General features: G+C 48.3%; 1 protein-coding gene across 6 annotated transcripts in view; it reads right to left on the bottom strand.

Moving 5' to 3' along the window:
• The window catches only part of dennd6b (DENN/MADD domain containing 6B), an 88,189-nt gene that overhangs the window by 31,077 nt on the left and 43,504 nt on the right, over positions 1-13,608 (bottom strand). For all 6 annotated transcript variants that reach the window (XR_005462323.1, XR_005462322.1, XM_038811629.1 and 3 more), the window contains exons 8-13: positions 12,847-12,909; positions 6,836-6,891; positions 5,942-6,064; positions 5,083-5,178; positions 2,522-2,616; positions 695-760 (exon numbers count right to left, since the gene is read on the bottom strand). Coding sequence is in view for 4 of the 6 variants with exons in the window: in XM_038811629.1 (XP_038667557.1) it covers positions 695-760; positions 2,522-2,616; positions 5,083-5,178; positions 5,942-6,064; positions 6,836-6,891; positions 12,847-12,909 (499 nt within the window). In the remaining 2 variants the exon portion in view is untranslated. The remainder of the gene's footprint in view (positions 1-694; positions 761-2,521; positions 2,617-5,082; positions 5,179-5,941; positions 6,065-6,835; positions 6,892-12,846; positions 12,910-13,608) is intronic.

Genomic DNA, 13,608 nt, shown 5'->3' with positions numbered 1-13,608 from the left:
TTTCATGTTCTACATTAAGGTTATCAAAACAGTTACTTACCTCAGAATAGGGTTACCTTATCTAGTTTGTCATGCGTGTCTTTTAATGGCTTAATAAAGTTTTTACTTGAAGTTTTCCGCATCTCCTAAAAGCTTAACTAATAGCATGCCGCTTTCTATTCTCCGCCTCCTCTGAAACGGCGTCATCGCATCACACACCGTTGTAACGGCATTGGTGTGTCATCGGAAAGCCTTCTCTCGATGGGCCGAGTTCCCGACCCTGCGGAGATATGTGGTCTCAATGGTCGGGAACCCGGCATGACAGCTGCAGACTGTGTCTAGCGCCGCCATAGTTGGCCAGGAGCCGTGCTGCTGGCTGGGGGGCTTCAGCGAGGACTGGGGGGATTGGTGGCGGAGGGCAGTATTTGGCAGGTCGGTTCCATCCATGGCCAGTGCCATGTTTTATGGCGCGACTGCTTCAGGTCGTCGCCGTGCGCATACATAGCCATGGACCCAGCCATTCTCAGCCGTTTTTGTCGTGGGAGGCGGGAGTTTTATCCGGCGTGGCTGCTAGCCCCTCACCGGTCCCAATTGAGTGTCCAGCAATGATACTCTACCTTAATTTTCAGAGACTCCTGACAACAGAAATAAATCATTTTGTAGTCTAATAAGCTGTAGGCATGAGTTGAGAAGGTAAAGGCCAGGCCTCCATTACCTGGCTTTGTGTCTAGTGTCCTAAGCTTCATCAGTTTCTTCACCTTTATTTGTTTGGGTAAATCACCTGGGGAAAAAACAATCACAATGAGATTTCTGAAGTTACTTTCTGGTTCAAAGTGACTCAGGAAACAATTAAATATGGAGCTGGTATTTAAATGAGATTAGATGTTATATCAATGAGAAAGGTGGTACACAACATCACATTACAAGTTTACGGTGGCTCAGTGGTTAGAATTGCTATCCCTCAGCGCCAGGGTCCATGGTTTAATTCCGTCCTCGAGTGACTGTTTGTGTGGAGTTTGCACGTTCTCCCTTTGTCTACGTGGGTTTCCTCCAGGAGCTCCAGTTTCCCCTTTCAGTCCAAAAATGTACAGATTAGGCGGGGTTACGGGAATAGGGCAGGGGTATGGGCCTAGATATGGTGCTCTTTTGGAGGGTTGGTAAAGATCTGGTGGGCCAAATGGCCTCCGTCTGCATTGTAAGGATTCTATGAATATACAGAACAACATTGAAAGACACAGCTCACTCAAAAGTAGGACAAACGGCACAAGGCAGTTACACTTCCTAGACTTGCAACACCAGGATACAAGAGGACAGATTAAGTGGCTTAAGGGGCAGAAGTAAATAACATTACTGCGTTGGAAATCTGAGGTATATTCGATGGGAGAGAATATGGGGTCAGAACCTCAGTTTGTGTACACTTAGGTTGCCAGTAGTCTGTCTCAGCCTGAGACAGTGGCCACGGAAGGGAATAGAATGGAGATGATGATAAGGGGTTTGTGGCAAGGTCCAAAGACAAGTTTTGGACTATTCAATATTTAACAGAAAAAAACATGGCTCATTCAAAACAGGATAACATTTTTAAATTGTTCAAATAGCGTAGGCTGATTTTTTAAGATTCCACTCCACTGCAGGAAAAACTGAATTTCAGGATCTCTTTGGGATCTAATTTTCAATTGTTTCCCCTCCCTCGATGCTTATGATCTAAGACAGCTCAAATCTCAATTATTCTTTTATCTATTTTAGTACCAAGAGCTCAGATCATATCTCAGTTCTGTCCGACAATCTCTTAAATCATACCTCTAACCTAGCTCCACAATGGACTCGAATACATCACCACACCTGGTGCAAACATTTTTATTTTAAAAAATCTTTTTATTGGCATTTTTTGGTGCAAAAACCTAGAACAAGAAGGCATAACCTTAAAATTAGAGCTATGACCATCAGGAGTGAAATCAGAAAGTATGTTTTTGCAAAAAGGATGGTTGAACTCTGGAAAACTCTCCCAAAAGCAGTGATGTTGGAGAGCAATTGGAATTTTTAAAACTGAGATTGATATGTTCGGAAAGGATATCACGGGATCTGGAGCCAAGGTTGGCAATGTAATTCAGACCAGCCATGATTTAATTGAATGGCAGAACAAGATTGAGGTACCATTCATGTGTTTGTATTGCTGGAGTGCCAAATGCAATGCTTGGCAAATAATACTCTATCTTCATCTGACTATCTGTTTCTGTGTAGCTTTGAGATGTTCTTTACATTCCAATTCTTACCCATTTTGTAAGGTTGCTACCGAAGTTAACGTTAGAACAAGGCTGAGGGGCTAATGGCTTACTTCAGTGCCCAGGTTCTTACAAAATCATCCCAAAAAATTGGCATTTAATGATCAAATTTCTTGCACATGACACGTGGTTCACAGCTTGTCTTCCTCAAATAGGAAAAGGTTTTCTGAACCCTTTTTCACGAACACTTCTCTTAAGTATGTGCAGGGTTGAATTTGTGCAGAGTCTGTGTCTGATGACAATAAGTTATGCTTGTTCCTTACCTGACATCCTAACTTCTCCAATACGAATAATGTGTGGCCAGTGCTGAAATGTTTTGATGAAGAAAGGATTGGTCACTCCCAGGGTAACATTTGGCCTAGTCAAAATAAATCACAACACCCAAATCGATACAGAATACAAGTAGTAATGAAAATAACCCACACCATGGGTGGAAGGTTCTGTTTTTAATGCAGAGTGTTGCAGCGGGCAGGAAAAGCCCAATCGCAGCTTTCTCCACCGTATTGTGAGAAATTCTGGAAAAAAAAATCTCAAGGGTCCCAATATGTCACACTGGCATTGAACCCACCCTGACAGCAACATGTTTTCAAAAAACAAAAAAGGGCTCCATTTTTATCAGCCATCCCAATACGGAAAAGTAAAAACAGAACCTCCACCCCCCCCCTCCCGCTCCCCCTTGCAGTGCATGATGGGAGTCATGTGGGGAATTAGTTTGGGCCTGTGCAACAATTACTCAAAGGTTAGAAGTGTTTTAATCTTTCTAATGTTTTCTGGGCCTACTGATGTAATCCAGTCAGAACAATCGGAAGTTTGTGTTTTAAAATTGCATTTTCGGATGGTTCCTAGCGTAGGGTAATTGACATGGAACTTTACCTAGGAACGTGCGAAGGGGCTTCCCCAGCGCAACTTTGGGTACCATCCAATCCGAGGTGGGGAGCTTGGAAATTAAGGCCCATAATTTCAGTATGACAGCTTTAGACTTGGGGATTATTTTGGGGAAAGGGTGGCATAACAGGCAGTCAATGGGTGCTGTGCTAATGTGGCATGCCATAATTTGCATGCCAATTGATAATTACCATTATTTAAGTGTGTTTGGAGGTGCTAAAATGGACACCTGCACATTTAGCCCTAGAGTAATTTTTGTGGAGTAACACATGTAGCCTCCACATACATAACCTACATTGAGAGTGTGCAGTACCCTTGGCTGACAAGCAATGGCACAGGGACAGTGGAAGAGGTACACATGTTCTTGGATGCAGCACCGACAAAGATGTACAGAGGAGGAGGGTAACCTTTACCTGCGGAGGTTAAAAAGGAGGCCACAAGGCAAATAATGTGATGGAGGTGGAAGCAGATTGCCCCAAGACATGGCTCCTGTTCCACAAAAAATATTCATCTCATATTACTTTGGCGTCTTTGCCATTATTTATTCTCCAATCAACATCACTAAAAACAGACGATCTGATCATTAATCTTTTTGCTGTTTGTGCACCTCGTAATGTGAAAATTTGCCATGTGTTTTTCTGTGGGCATTATCCCCACAACACCCAAGGGAGGACACCCCGCTTTGGGTCTCTGGGAGCCTCCCCTCTTCAGACCCCCCTCTTCCAGGACCCCCACTTGTCAGCCCCCCAACCTCCCAGAGGCCCCATCTTACCTGCCCTAAGCCCCCCCCCCCCCCCCAACCGTCATATCCCCCTCCACCCTCCTTTCAGGGGCATGGCCCCTCAGGCTCCTGATCCTTCGCAGGTCCACCCTGGCACCCTTGTTTTGCCACTCTGGCAGTGCTCTGCCAGCTTGGCAGTGCCAGGGTGGCAATCCCACGGTGCCAGCATTCCAGGGGGAGGTCCAGGGTTCACTGCGCCCTATCCCTAGCTACCCAGGGGCCTCAGATGGCCTGCGAGACCCCTGGGGTGCTGTTCCGCCTAGTTCACGTTTGTGTGGACAGTACTGAACATCGCCCGGCTGCTATCTCCCTGGGGAGGCCGGTAGAACCCGGTAGATCCCGGAAGGCCAGTAGATACTGGGTAAGTAGACCTCTAGGTGTACGGCATACTTGCGTGAGCGCGGCTTGGTCCCACCCATTGTGGGCAGGTTCCTGACCCCGATCCCTCGCGGGACTTGTGTAGATTCCGTGAGGCGTCGTGGTTGTGAGGAAGCCCGCGGGAGGCGTCACCCGCATCTACCGGCCATGTCACGCGCCCATTGGGGTGACCTGGCTGGTAGATCGCACCTTTAGTGTTGTATCCAAAAGTCAACACCTCTAACAATGTAGCACTTCCTCAGTACCACACTCAAGTGTCAGCTTCTGGGCAGCACAGTGGCGCAGTGGTTAGCACTGCTGCCTCATGGCTCCGAGGACCTGCACACGTTCCCGGCGCTGGGTCACTGACGTGTGACGTTTGCACATTCTCCCCATGCCAGCGTGGGTCTTACCCCCACAACCCAAAAGAATGTGCAGGGCAGGTGAATTGGCCACGCTAAATTGCTCCTTAATTGGAAAAGAAGAATTGGGGACTTTAAATTTTTTTTAAAGTGTCAGCCTCAATTTCTATGCTCAAGTCATCAGTGTGTTGAACTCACCCGTCTGAATCAGAAGCATGGGTGCTACCAACTGAGCCATAGCTGATACTTAGGCAAGGGCCATCAATTTGCCTTCTTCATGAGCACTGTAACTTACCTCTTATCATACTCAGCTAGAGGGCAGCAAAGTTCTTTCACTGTTGGAAGTTACAACAATTGGGAAGTTTCATTTCAACTCCAAGACTCCATCCATCCTACCACTTTAATAAACACAGTAAAAATTATTTATGTTTTAACTTACGGTGCCTGCGTTCGCGTTGTATACTCTTTAAATTCAGTATCGTGGATGGTGAAATAAGGCCGATAGTCACAGCAGTATCTCAAGGGTGCAATACAACTACAACAGAGAACACACAGACAGGCAACAAATCAAGGTACATAGATTTACGGTAATTGGCAATGAACAAGAGGCAACATGAATACAACAGGTAACTTAAAATCAGGAATGCACTCTCTAAAAGGTGGTGGAGGCAGATTCAATAACATTCAACAATGAATTGGACAAATATTTGAAGGGGAAAAATCTGCAGAGCTATAGGGAAAAGGCACTAATTGGAGTGAATGGTCTTCTGTGTTGCATCACCCTTTAACTCCCCAAGTTATTGTGGCAGTTGGTCAGACAGGATCTCCTTCTGGACACGCACTGTCTTCTTTAACTAAGTTAATTCATGTACTGATGATCATCAAGTTTATTTCAGTTCATCAATTTCATTTTCTGCATTGAATTCCACAATAGGAACTGAAGCAAGGGTGATGATTTTGTGGCTTTCTGGCTTTGTTTTGCCTCCCTTTTTCAAAGAAGTTGATGATCAGTCAGGGGCATTAGCAGAACATAATATAAACTAAAAAGGGCTGGTGCAGATGACATGACTTTAACAAGGAAGCAGTTTCATGATTGTAGAATCAACTAGCTTAGATCTCTTGAAGGGCAAGTATCTGCCCAAGATAATCTTGTATACACTTTGACCCAACTAATTGGTTGCTAAATGTTATTTCCAGTCAATGAATTCAGCTCTCAGAAGCTGAAGTTCAATATATAAGGTATCGTAAAAATGTGACTTGAGCCATGAGGGATTTACTACATATAGTTCTCTACTCACCTGGTCAATGCCAGCACAGTATCTGAAGAAATCTTTGGGGATGTTGCCATAACAATCAGCGGTTCTCCAAGTAACATTAGCTCCCAAAGCATTTGAATATGGATCAGAATAGATTGGAAACACCTGACACACGAAGAATTAATCAGTGAAACAGAATGAAATGGAGCATAAAAATTGAACCTTATTTTAAATAAGGCCAAATAAAGGCCATTGGATCTAACAAATCCATGGTACCCTCAATCCCACCCCATCCACCTCATCACATCTCTGAATTCTTAAACACAGTTGATATGTTACAGCTTAGCATCCCAAAAGAGAATAAATAATTGTAGATTAATCTTTTTTATTTTTATTTTTAAAAAAAAGGTCATCAACACATTCTTGTCATAGACCCCCAAGCGTGGAGACCTGGATCAATGACATGGCGGGATTCATTAAGCTGGAGAAGGTCAAATTCGCCCTGAGAGGGTCGGTACAAGGGTTCTTTAGGCGGTGGCAGCCTTTCCTCGACTTTCTGGCTCAACGATAGGGAACTAGGTCAGCAGCAGCAGCAACCCGGGGGGAATTGGGGGGGGGGTTTCAGGGGGGCATTGTTTATGTTAATTTAATTTATTTATAATTTATTTTATTGTTCATTGGGTTTGGGGGGTGGGGGGGGGGTTCGTTATATGCGTTGCTACGGGTCCGGGGGGGTGCTTATTATTGTTATTATTATTGTTCTGTTGTTATACATTTTTCAAAAATTTCAATAAAAATTATTTTATTTTTTTAAAAACACATTCTTGTCATCAACATTATAAAGATATTTGAATATTAATATTGCAGCATCACAATCATGTCACTAGACTCAAGTCATGTTCACTTAAGTCCATATGCGGCTCTGAAATAGCTTACCCGAAAAGATCCAACTCATTTACTGTGGGAATGACCATTGGCGCTGGCAACAGATTCTGAGGGAAAATAAATAAAGCTTTTCAATTTCAATATATATACTTTTAAAATTATGGACAAGGATCAAATAAAATTACAGATCGGTATAGTATCTCTAATGCAATTGAGGTACAATATCCCACACCACATGCAATGTCTTTTATAATATAGTATCTTAGACACTGTAAAATCTAGGTTCAACATCCAGGAAAGAATTCAAAACATTACTCTCAAACTACTATTCATAGCAACACCTTAATATATACACGAGATCTTTGGTCCATCTAGCCAAACTTTCTCTCTTTTTTTTAAACCATGGTTTTATCGTTAACGAGTCTGATCTCCTTTGCGTATTGGAATTCATTCATTCCTTTTAAAATCTGTCATGTTGGTGTTGGATTTATTTTGTTTTGTTTTGTAATTTTATGGGTGTTAAATGTGATGCGCTATCAATTGCACTTAAAGACTCAAATCAGTACAAGAGAGGCTTTATTACAATTAGATGTTTATCCTCCGACTGCAGCTGGTAGAATGGCAGCTCAGGAGAACTCATACATATTTATACGGCTCCCTGTGGGCGGAGCTAGCCGGCCGGGGCTACCGGCGAACCTGTAGTACAGGCACTGCTGTACATCCCCTAATACAGGCACACACACACAATTACACAGTGGTGGATCACCATATTCACCCCCTGTTAAAAATGAGTTTGGCGGGGGTGACGTGGAACTATATACAGAATCCGTGAATTATTTACAGAGGGGAGGGGGAAAAAAATTTAAGTGTCCATTTTGCAACCCAGTGCCCGTCAGAGGTTAAGTCTGTCCGGTGGTCTGATGGTTCGTTGGGAGCGACGCAACAGTGGTGGCGACATCTGTACAGGCGGTGTCGGCATCGGTGCTGGCAGTGTTGGTGCTGGCGGTGTTGGTGCTGGCCAGTGGCTGGATGACTCCGGGAGCGTGCCAAAATCTTCCTTGTCCTCTAGCGTGGGCAGGGGAACGAGGGATGGACCTGGTGGGGCAGATGCTGGGAGCGCCGGGGAGAGGAGGGTGGCGCGTGGGTGGGGAAGTGTGTGGGAGTGGGATTGGCACCCGAGGGAGCCATTTCCCTGAGCGAGACCGTATCCTGGCAGCCGTCGGGGAACTCCACGTAGGCATACTGGGGGTTTGCGTGGAGCAGGCGTACCCTGTCCACCAAGGGGTCCGCCTTGTGGAGTCGGACATGCCTACGCAGTAGAACCGGCCCTGGAGCTGAGAGCCAAGTCGGGAGCGACACCCCGAATGTAGACTTCCTAGAGAAGGTAAAAACACGTTCATGGGGCGTGTTATTCGTGGCAGTGCACAGTAGAGACCGGACCGGATGAAGTGCAATGCATCCGGGAGGACCTGCTGCCAGCGAGCGGCTGGGAGGTTTCTGGACCGTAGGAGCCAGCTGGACGGCCCTCCAAACCGTCCCGTTCTCCCTCTCTACCTGCATGTTTCCCCGGGGGTTGTAGCTGGTCGTCCTGCTGGAGGCGATAGCCCTGCTGAGCGGGAACTGACGCAGCTCATCGCTCATGAATGAGGGTCCCCTATCACTGTGGATATAGTTGGGGAAACCGAACAGAGCGAATATGGAATCGAGGGCCTTGATGACGGTGGCAGACGTCATATCCGGGCATGGGATGGCGAATGGGAACCTAGCGAATTCATCGACCACACTACGGATATACGTGTTGCGGTCGGTGGAGGGGAGGGGCCCTTTGAAATCCACACTGAGGCGTTCAAAGGGGCGGGACGCTTTCACCAGGCGCGCGCGGTCTGGCCAGTAGAAGTGCGGCTTGCACTCCGCACAGACCTGGCAGTCTCTGATGACTGTCCGTACTTCCTCGACAGAGTAGGGCAGATTGCGGGCTTTGACTAGGTGGTACAACCGAGTGACCCCCGGATGGCAAAGGCTGTCATGCAGGGCATGGAGCTGGTCCACTTGTGCGCTGGCACATGTACCTCGGGAGAGGGCGTCTGGGGGCTCGTTGAGCTTGCCGGGGCAATACAAGATCTCGTAATTATAGGTGGAGAGCTCGATTCTCCACCTCAAGGTTTTATCGTTTTTGATCCTGCCCCGCTGCGTGTTGTTAAACATGAAGGCTACCAACCGTTGGTCAGTGAGGAGACTGAATCTCCTGCCGGCCAGGTAATGCCTCCAGTGCCGCACAGCTTCAAAGATTGACTGGGCCTCCTTTTCAACAGACGAATGTCGAATTTCGGAGGCATGGAGGGTGCGGGAAAAGAATGCCACAGGTCTGCCTGCCTGGCTTAGAGTGGCGGCAAGGGCGACATCTGAAGCGTCGCTCTCTACTTGAAAGGGCAGTGTCTCGTCTACTGCACGCATCCCGGCCTTGGCTATGTCTGAGCGAATACGGGCGAAAGCATGTTGTGCCTCGGCCGTGAGGGGAAATTGAGTGGACTGCATCAGCGGGCGGGCCTTGTCCGCGTATTGTGGGACCCACTGGGCGTAGTAGGAGAGGAACCCCAGGCAGCGTCTTAGGGCCTTGGGGCAGTGGGGAAGGGGGAGCTCCATGAGGGGGCGCATGCGGTCGGGATCGGGCCCCAGGAGTCCGTTTTGGACTACGTAGCCGAGGATGGCCAAGCGGTTAGTGCTGAACACGCACTTCTCCTTGTTGTAAGTGAGGTTGAGGAGAGATGCGGTGTGGTGAAATTTGGCACGGTTGGCGTCGTGGTCCTGCTGGTCATGGCCGCAGATGGTGACATTATCTAAGTACGGAAACGTGGCCCGCAGTCTGTAGCGGTCAACCATTCGGTCCATTTCTCTTTGAAATACCAAGACCCTGTTAGTGACGCTGAAGGGAACCCTAAGAAATTGATAGAGGCGGCCGTCCGCCTTAAAGGCAGTGTAGGGACTGTCCGATTTGCAGATCGGGAGCTGGTGGTATGCAGATTTAAGGTCAATCGTTGAGAAGACCCGGTACTGTGCAATCTGATTGACCATATCAGATATGCGAGGGAGGGGGTACGCGTCGAGCTGCATGTACCGATTGATGGTCTGGCTGTAGTCCACGACCATCCTGTGTTTCTCCCCAGTTTTAACCACCACCACTTGGGCTCTCCAGGGGCTGTTGCTGGCCTCGATAATACCCTCCCGAAGCAGCCGCTGGACTTCGGACCTATGAAGGTCTTGTCCTGGGTGCTGTACCGTCTGCTCCTGGTGGCGACGGGCTTGCAATCTGCAGTCAGATTGGCAAAGAGGGATGGAGGGTCAACCTTGAGGGTCGTGAGGCCGCAAACGGTGAGTGGGGGTAGGGGCCCGCCGAATTTGAGGGTGAGACTCTGGAGGTTACATTGGAAATCCAGGCCCAGTAATAGTGTAGCACAGAGGTTGGGGAAAACGTACAGGCGGAAACCGCTGAATTCAACGCACTGTACGGTGAGGTTGACCATACAGAACCCCCGGATCGGGACAGAGTGGGATCCGGAAGCCAGGGAGATCCGCTGGTTGGCGGGATGGACCGCGAGGGAGCAGCGCCTTACCGTGTCCGGGTGAATGAAGCTATCGGTGCTCCCGGAGTCTAGTAGGCAGGAGGTTGCGTGGCCGTTGATTAGCACCGTCGTCGAAGCGGTAGCCAGGTTGCGAGGACGGGACTGGTCCAGCGTCACGGAGGCGAGAAACGGGCGATCGTCCGAGGAGTCCGACGAGGAGTGGCAGCGACCCGGGTCCTGCAGTCCAGTCCCGAGGGGAGGACAAAATGGCGGCGTCCAAAGTACCTGTGGGGGAAGATGATGGCGGCACCCATGCAGCGCACGTTGCGGGTGCGGGGCAAGATGGCGGCGCCCATGGTGCGCACGTTGTGGGGGCGGGGCAAGATGGCGGCGCCCACTGGCCGCACGTGGACCTTGGGGGGGGGGGGGGGGAGATGACGGCACCCATGGTGCGCACGTTGTGGGGGCGGTGCAAGATCGCGGCACCCATGGGCCGCACGTGGACCTGGGGGGAGAATATGGCGGCGCCCATTGGTCGCACGTGGCCCCGGGAGCAGAGGATGGTGGCGCCCATTGTGCGATCGGCTGAGGGAAGGGAGAGAAGTCGGGCGCGATAGCGACAACTGCGCGGGCCTGACACACCGCCGCAAAGTGGCCCTTTTTGCCACAGTATTTACAGGTGGCGGCGCGGGCCAGGCAGCGCTGGCGAGGGTGCTTCTGTTGGCCGCAGAAGTAGCAGCGGGGACCCCCAGAGTGTGGCGAGCAGCGCAGGCATATTGTGCGGGAGCGGCCCATGTCCGGGGGGGAGGGGGGGGTTGGTTGCGGGGTAGGATGGGTGAGCCGTGCGGCGAGCGGGGTAGGACTGTACATTACGAGAAGCGACCGTCATGGAGCGCGCTAAAGTTTTTGTCGCCGTCAGGTCGAAGGCGGCCCCTTCCAGCAGTCGTTGCCGGATTGGGTCCGATGCAATCCCCATCACGAATGCATCACGCATGAGGAGATTGGAATGTTCCGTGGCCGTGACGGCCTGACAGTCACAGTCCCGTACTAGAGGGATAAGGGCCCACCAGAAGTCTTCAATCGACTCACCAGGTAGTTGTACGCGAGTGGCTAGTACATGCCTTGCAAACTCAGTGTTCGTCTTCTGGACGTAATTTACTTTAAGGAGTTCCATGGCACCTGCGTAATTCGGCGCGTCCTGTATCAGCGGGAACACGCTGGAGCTCAACCTTGAGTAGAGAAGTTTAATTTTCTGAGCTTCTGTCGGTTCGGGATTCGCTGAGTTGATATAGGCCTCGAAGAAAGCCAGCCAGTGATTAAAGTCTTTTCTGGCGATTGCGGATCCAGCTGCAAGCGATCTGGTTTTATCCTGATGTCCATGATGCGGAAAATCTAACTGTAATCAACTGATGCGCTGTCAATTGCACTTAAAGACTCGAATCGGTACAAGAGAGGCTTTATTACAGTTAGATGTTTATCCTCCGACTGCAGCTGGTAGAATGGCAGCTCAGGAGAACTCATACATATTTATACGGCTCCCTGTGGGCGGAGCTAGCCGGCCAGGGCTACCGGCGAACCTGTAGCACAGGTACTGCTGTACATCCCCTAATACAGGCACACACACAATTACACAGTGGTGGATCACCACAAAATGTAAAAATATTAAAATTTAGGGCAGCACAGTGGTTAGCACTGCTACCTCAGCGCCGAGTACCCGGGTTCGATCCCAGCCCCTGGTCACTGTCTGTGTGGAGTTTGATCATTCTTCCCGTGTCCGCGTGGGTCTCACCCCACAACCCAAAGATGTGCAGGGTAGGCGAATTGGCCCTTAATTGGAAAAAGAATAATTGGGTCCTCTAAATTTATTTTTAAATATATTAAAATTTGAACAACAATACTCGGGAAAACAAAATCTGCCACGGTTTTCTATTCCATGACTCCACAAGTAATCTGCTCCAGCATTCTCAGCCCCTTTCTGATTGACATCCTTAACTATAAATGGTGCTCTCCAGTCCTAGAATCATGTGTTGATTGAAGTAAATTCCTGGATCCAAATTCACAATACTCATGAAAATGTTAAAAACCATGAAATCTTTATCTTTCTCTGACCTCTTGCACATCTCCCATTTCCTTCATTCCATTGATAGCAGCCATTCTTTCAGTTGTCTAGGCCCGAAGCTCTGGAATTCCCTCACTAAACCTCGCTGTCACTCAAATTATGTTTCTTCCTTTAAGACATCTCAAACCTGAATCTCTGACAAAACTTTTGGTCACCTGTCCTGTGTGGTTCAGCATAAAATTTTGTTTGATGATGCTCCTGTGATACAGGCAACTTCTTGTTCTGTCATTGATCCATTTAGTGCTACACTTGCTAATCTTCAGTTTCTACTTAGCCTGCATGGTAAACAATTTTAATAGATTTACGATAAAAACAGCTTCCAATACCCATTAAAAACATCTAGACATCATGCTTGTAAGAATAATGTGCATTTTCTGTCATACCTCCTGGTTTGCCTGTTTGAGAGGGCTTGTTCCAAGTTTGTCTTTCCTCGATGGAATCCGCACCTAAGAATGAGTCGAAAACGTGAAGATTAAGGCCGAAAAAGGAAGCAGCTCTAAACGCATTATAAAAATCTAGAATTAAAGGTTATGGGCCTGAATTTTGGGCCCATTGGCCGCATGCACTTGGCAAGCTCGGAAGCGAATGCTAAATGCACTTCTGGCCGTGAGCGGCCCTGGAACATAATTTTACGTTGGCTGGCCAATTAACAGGCAGCCAGGTTGAAACACACAGAAAAAGATTCAACGCTGCCAAGGGGGGTGAGCACCAAGCTAAGGGAGGATATGGGCCAGCACTTTTAATAGGCTCCATCAAGGCAGGCAGCTACAGTGGAGTTATCACAGGAAGCTGCAGACCTCTACAAATGAAATCCCAATGAAGAAATACAGCAAACGTAGTCGTTAGCAGCACCTTCAAAAACAAACCTCAGTCCCTAGACAGCTTTTTTATTTTATTTCAGCTCTGTCAAAGCACTCTGCCCTAGATCAAGGATGTAGCTCAAACATAAAGGCTGACTGGCCACTCAGTCCACCTGCTAACCAGAAAAGTAGACGGACGACATGAAATAACTTTCAATTGGCTCCTTAATGGGTTTAATTGCCGCTTAATTGCAACTATCATGCATGCAGGCCAATGGAAATATCATGATTGTGTGCAATGACGTTGGGACATGCACCCAGCATCTTCTCCCGCGATTTTACATG

The sequence above is a fragment of the Scyliorhinus canicula genome, chromosome 11 (genome assembly GCF_902713615.1).
Source record: "Scyliorhinus canicula chromosome 11, sScyCan1.1, whole genome shotgun sequence".
Classification (NCBI taxonomy): Eukaryota; Metazoa; Chordata; class Chondrichthyes; order Carcharhiniformes; family Scyliorhinidae; genus Scyliorhinus; species Scyliorhinus canicula.
This window is presented reverse-complemented; position numbering and strand designations above follow the sequence as displayed.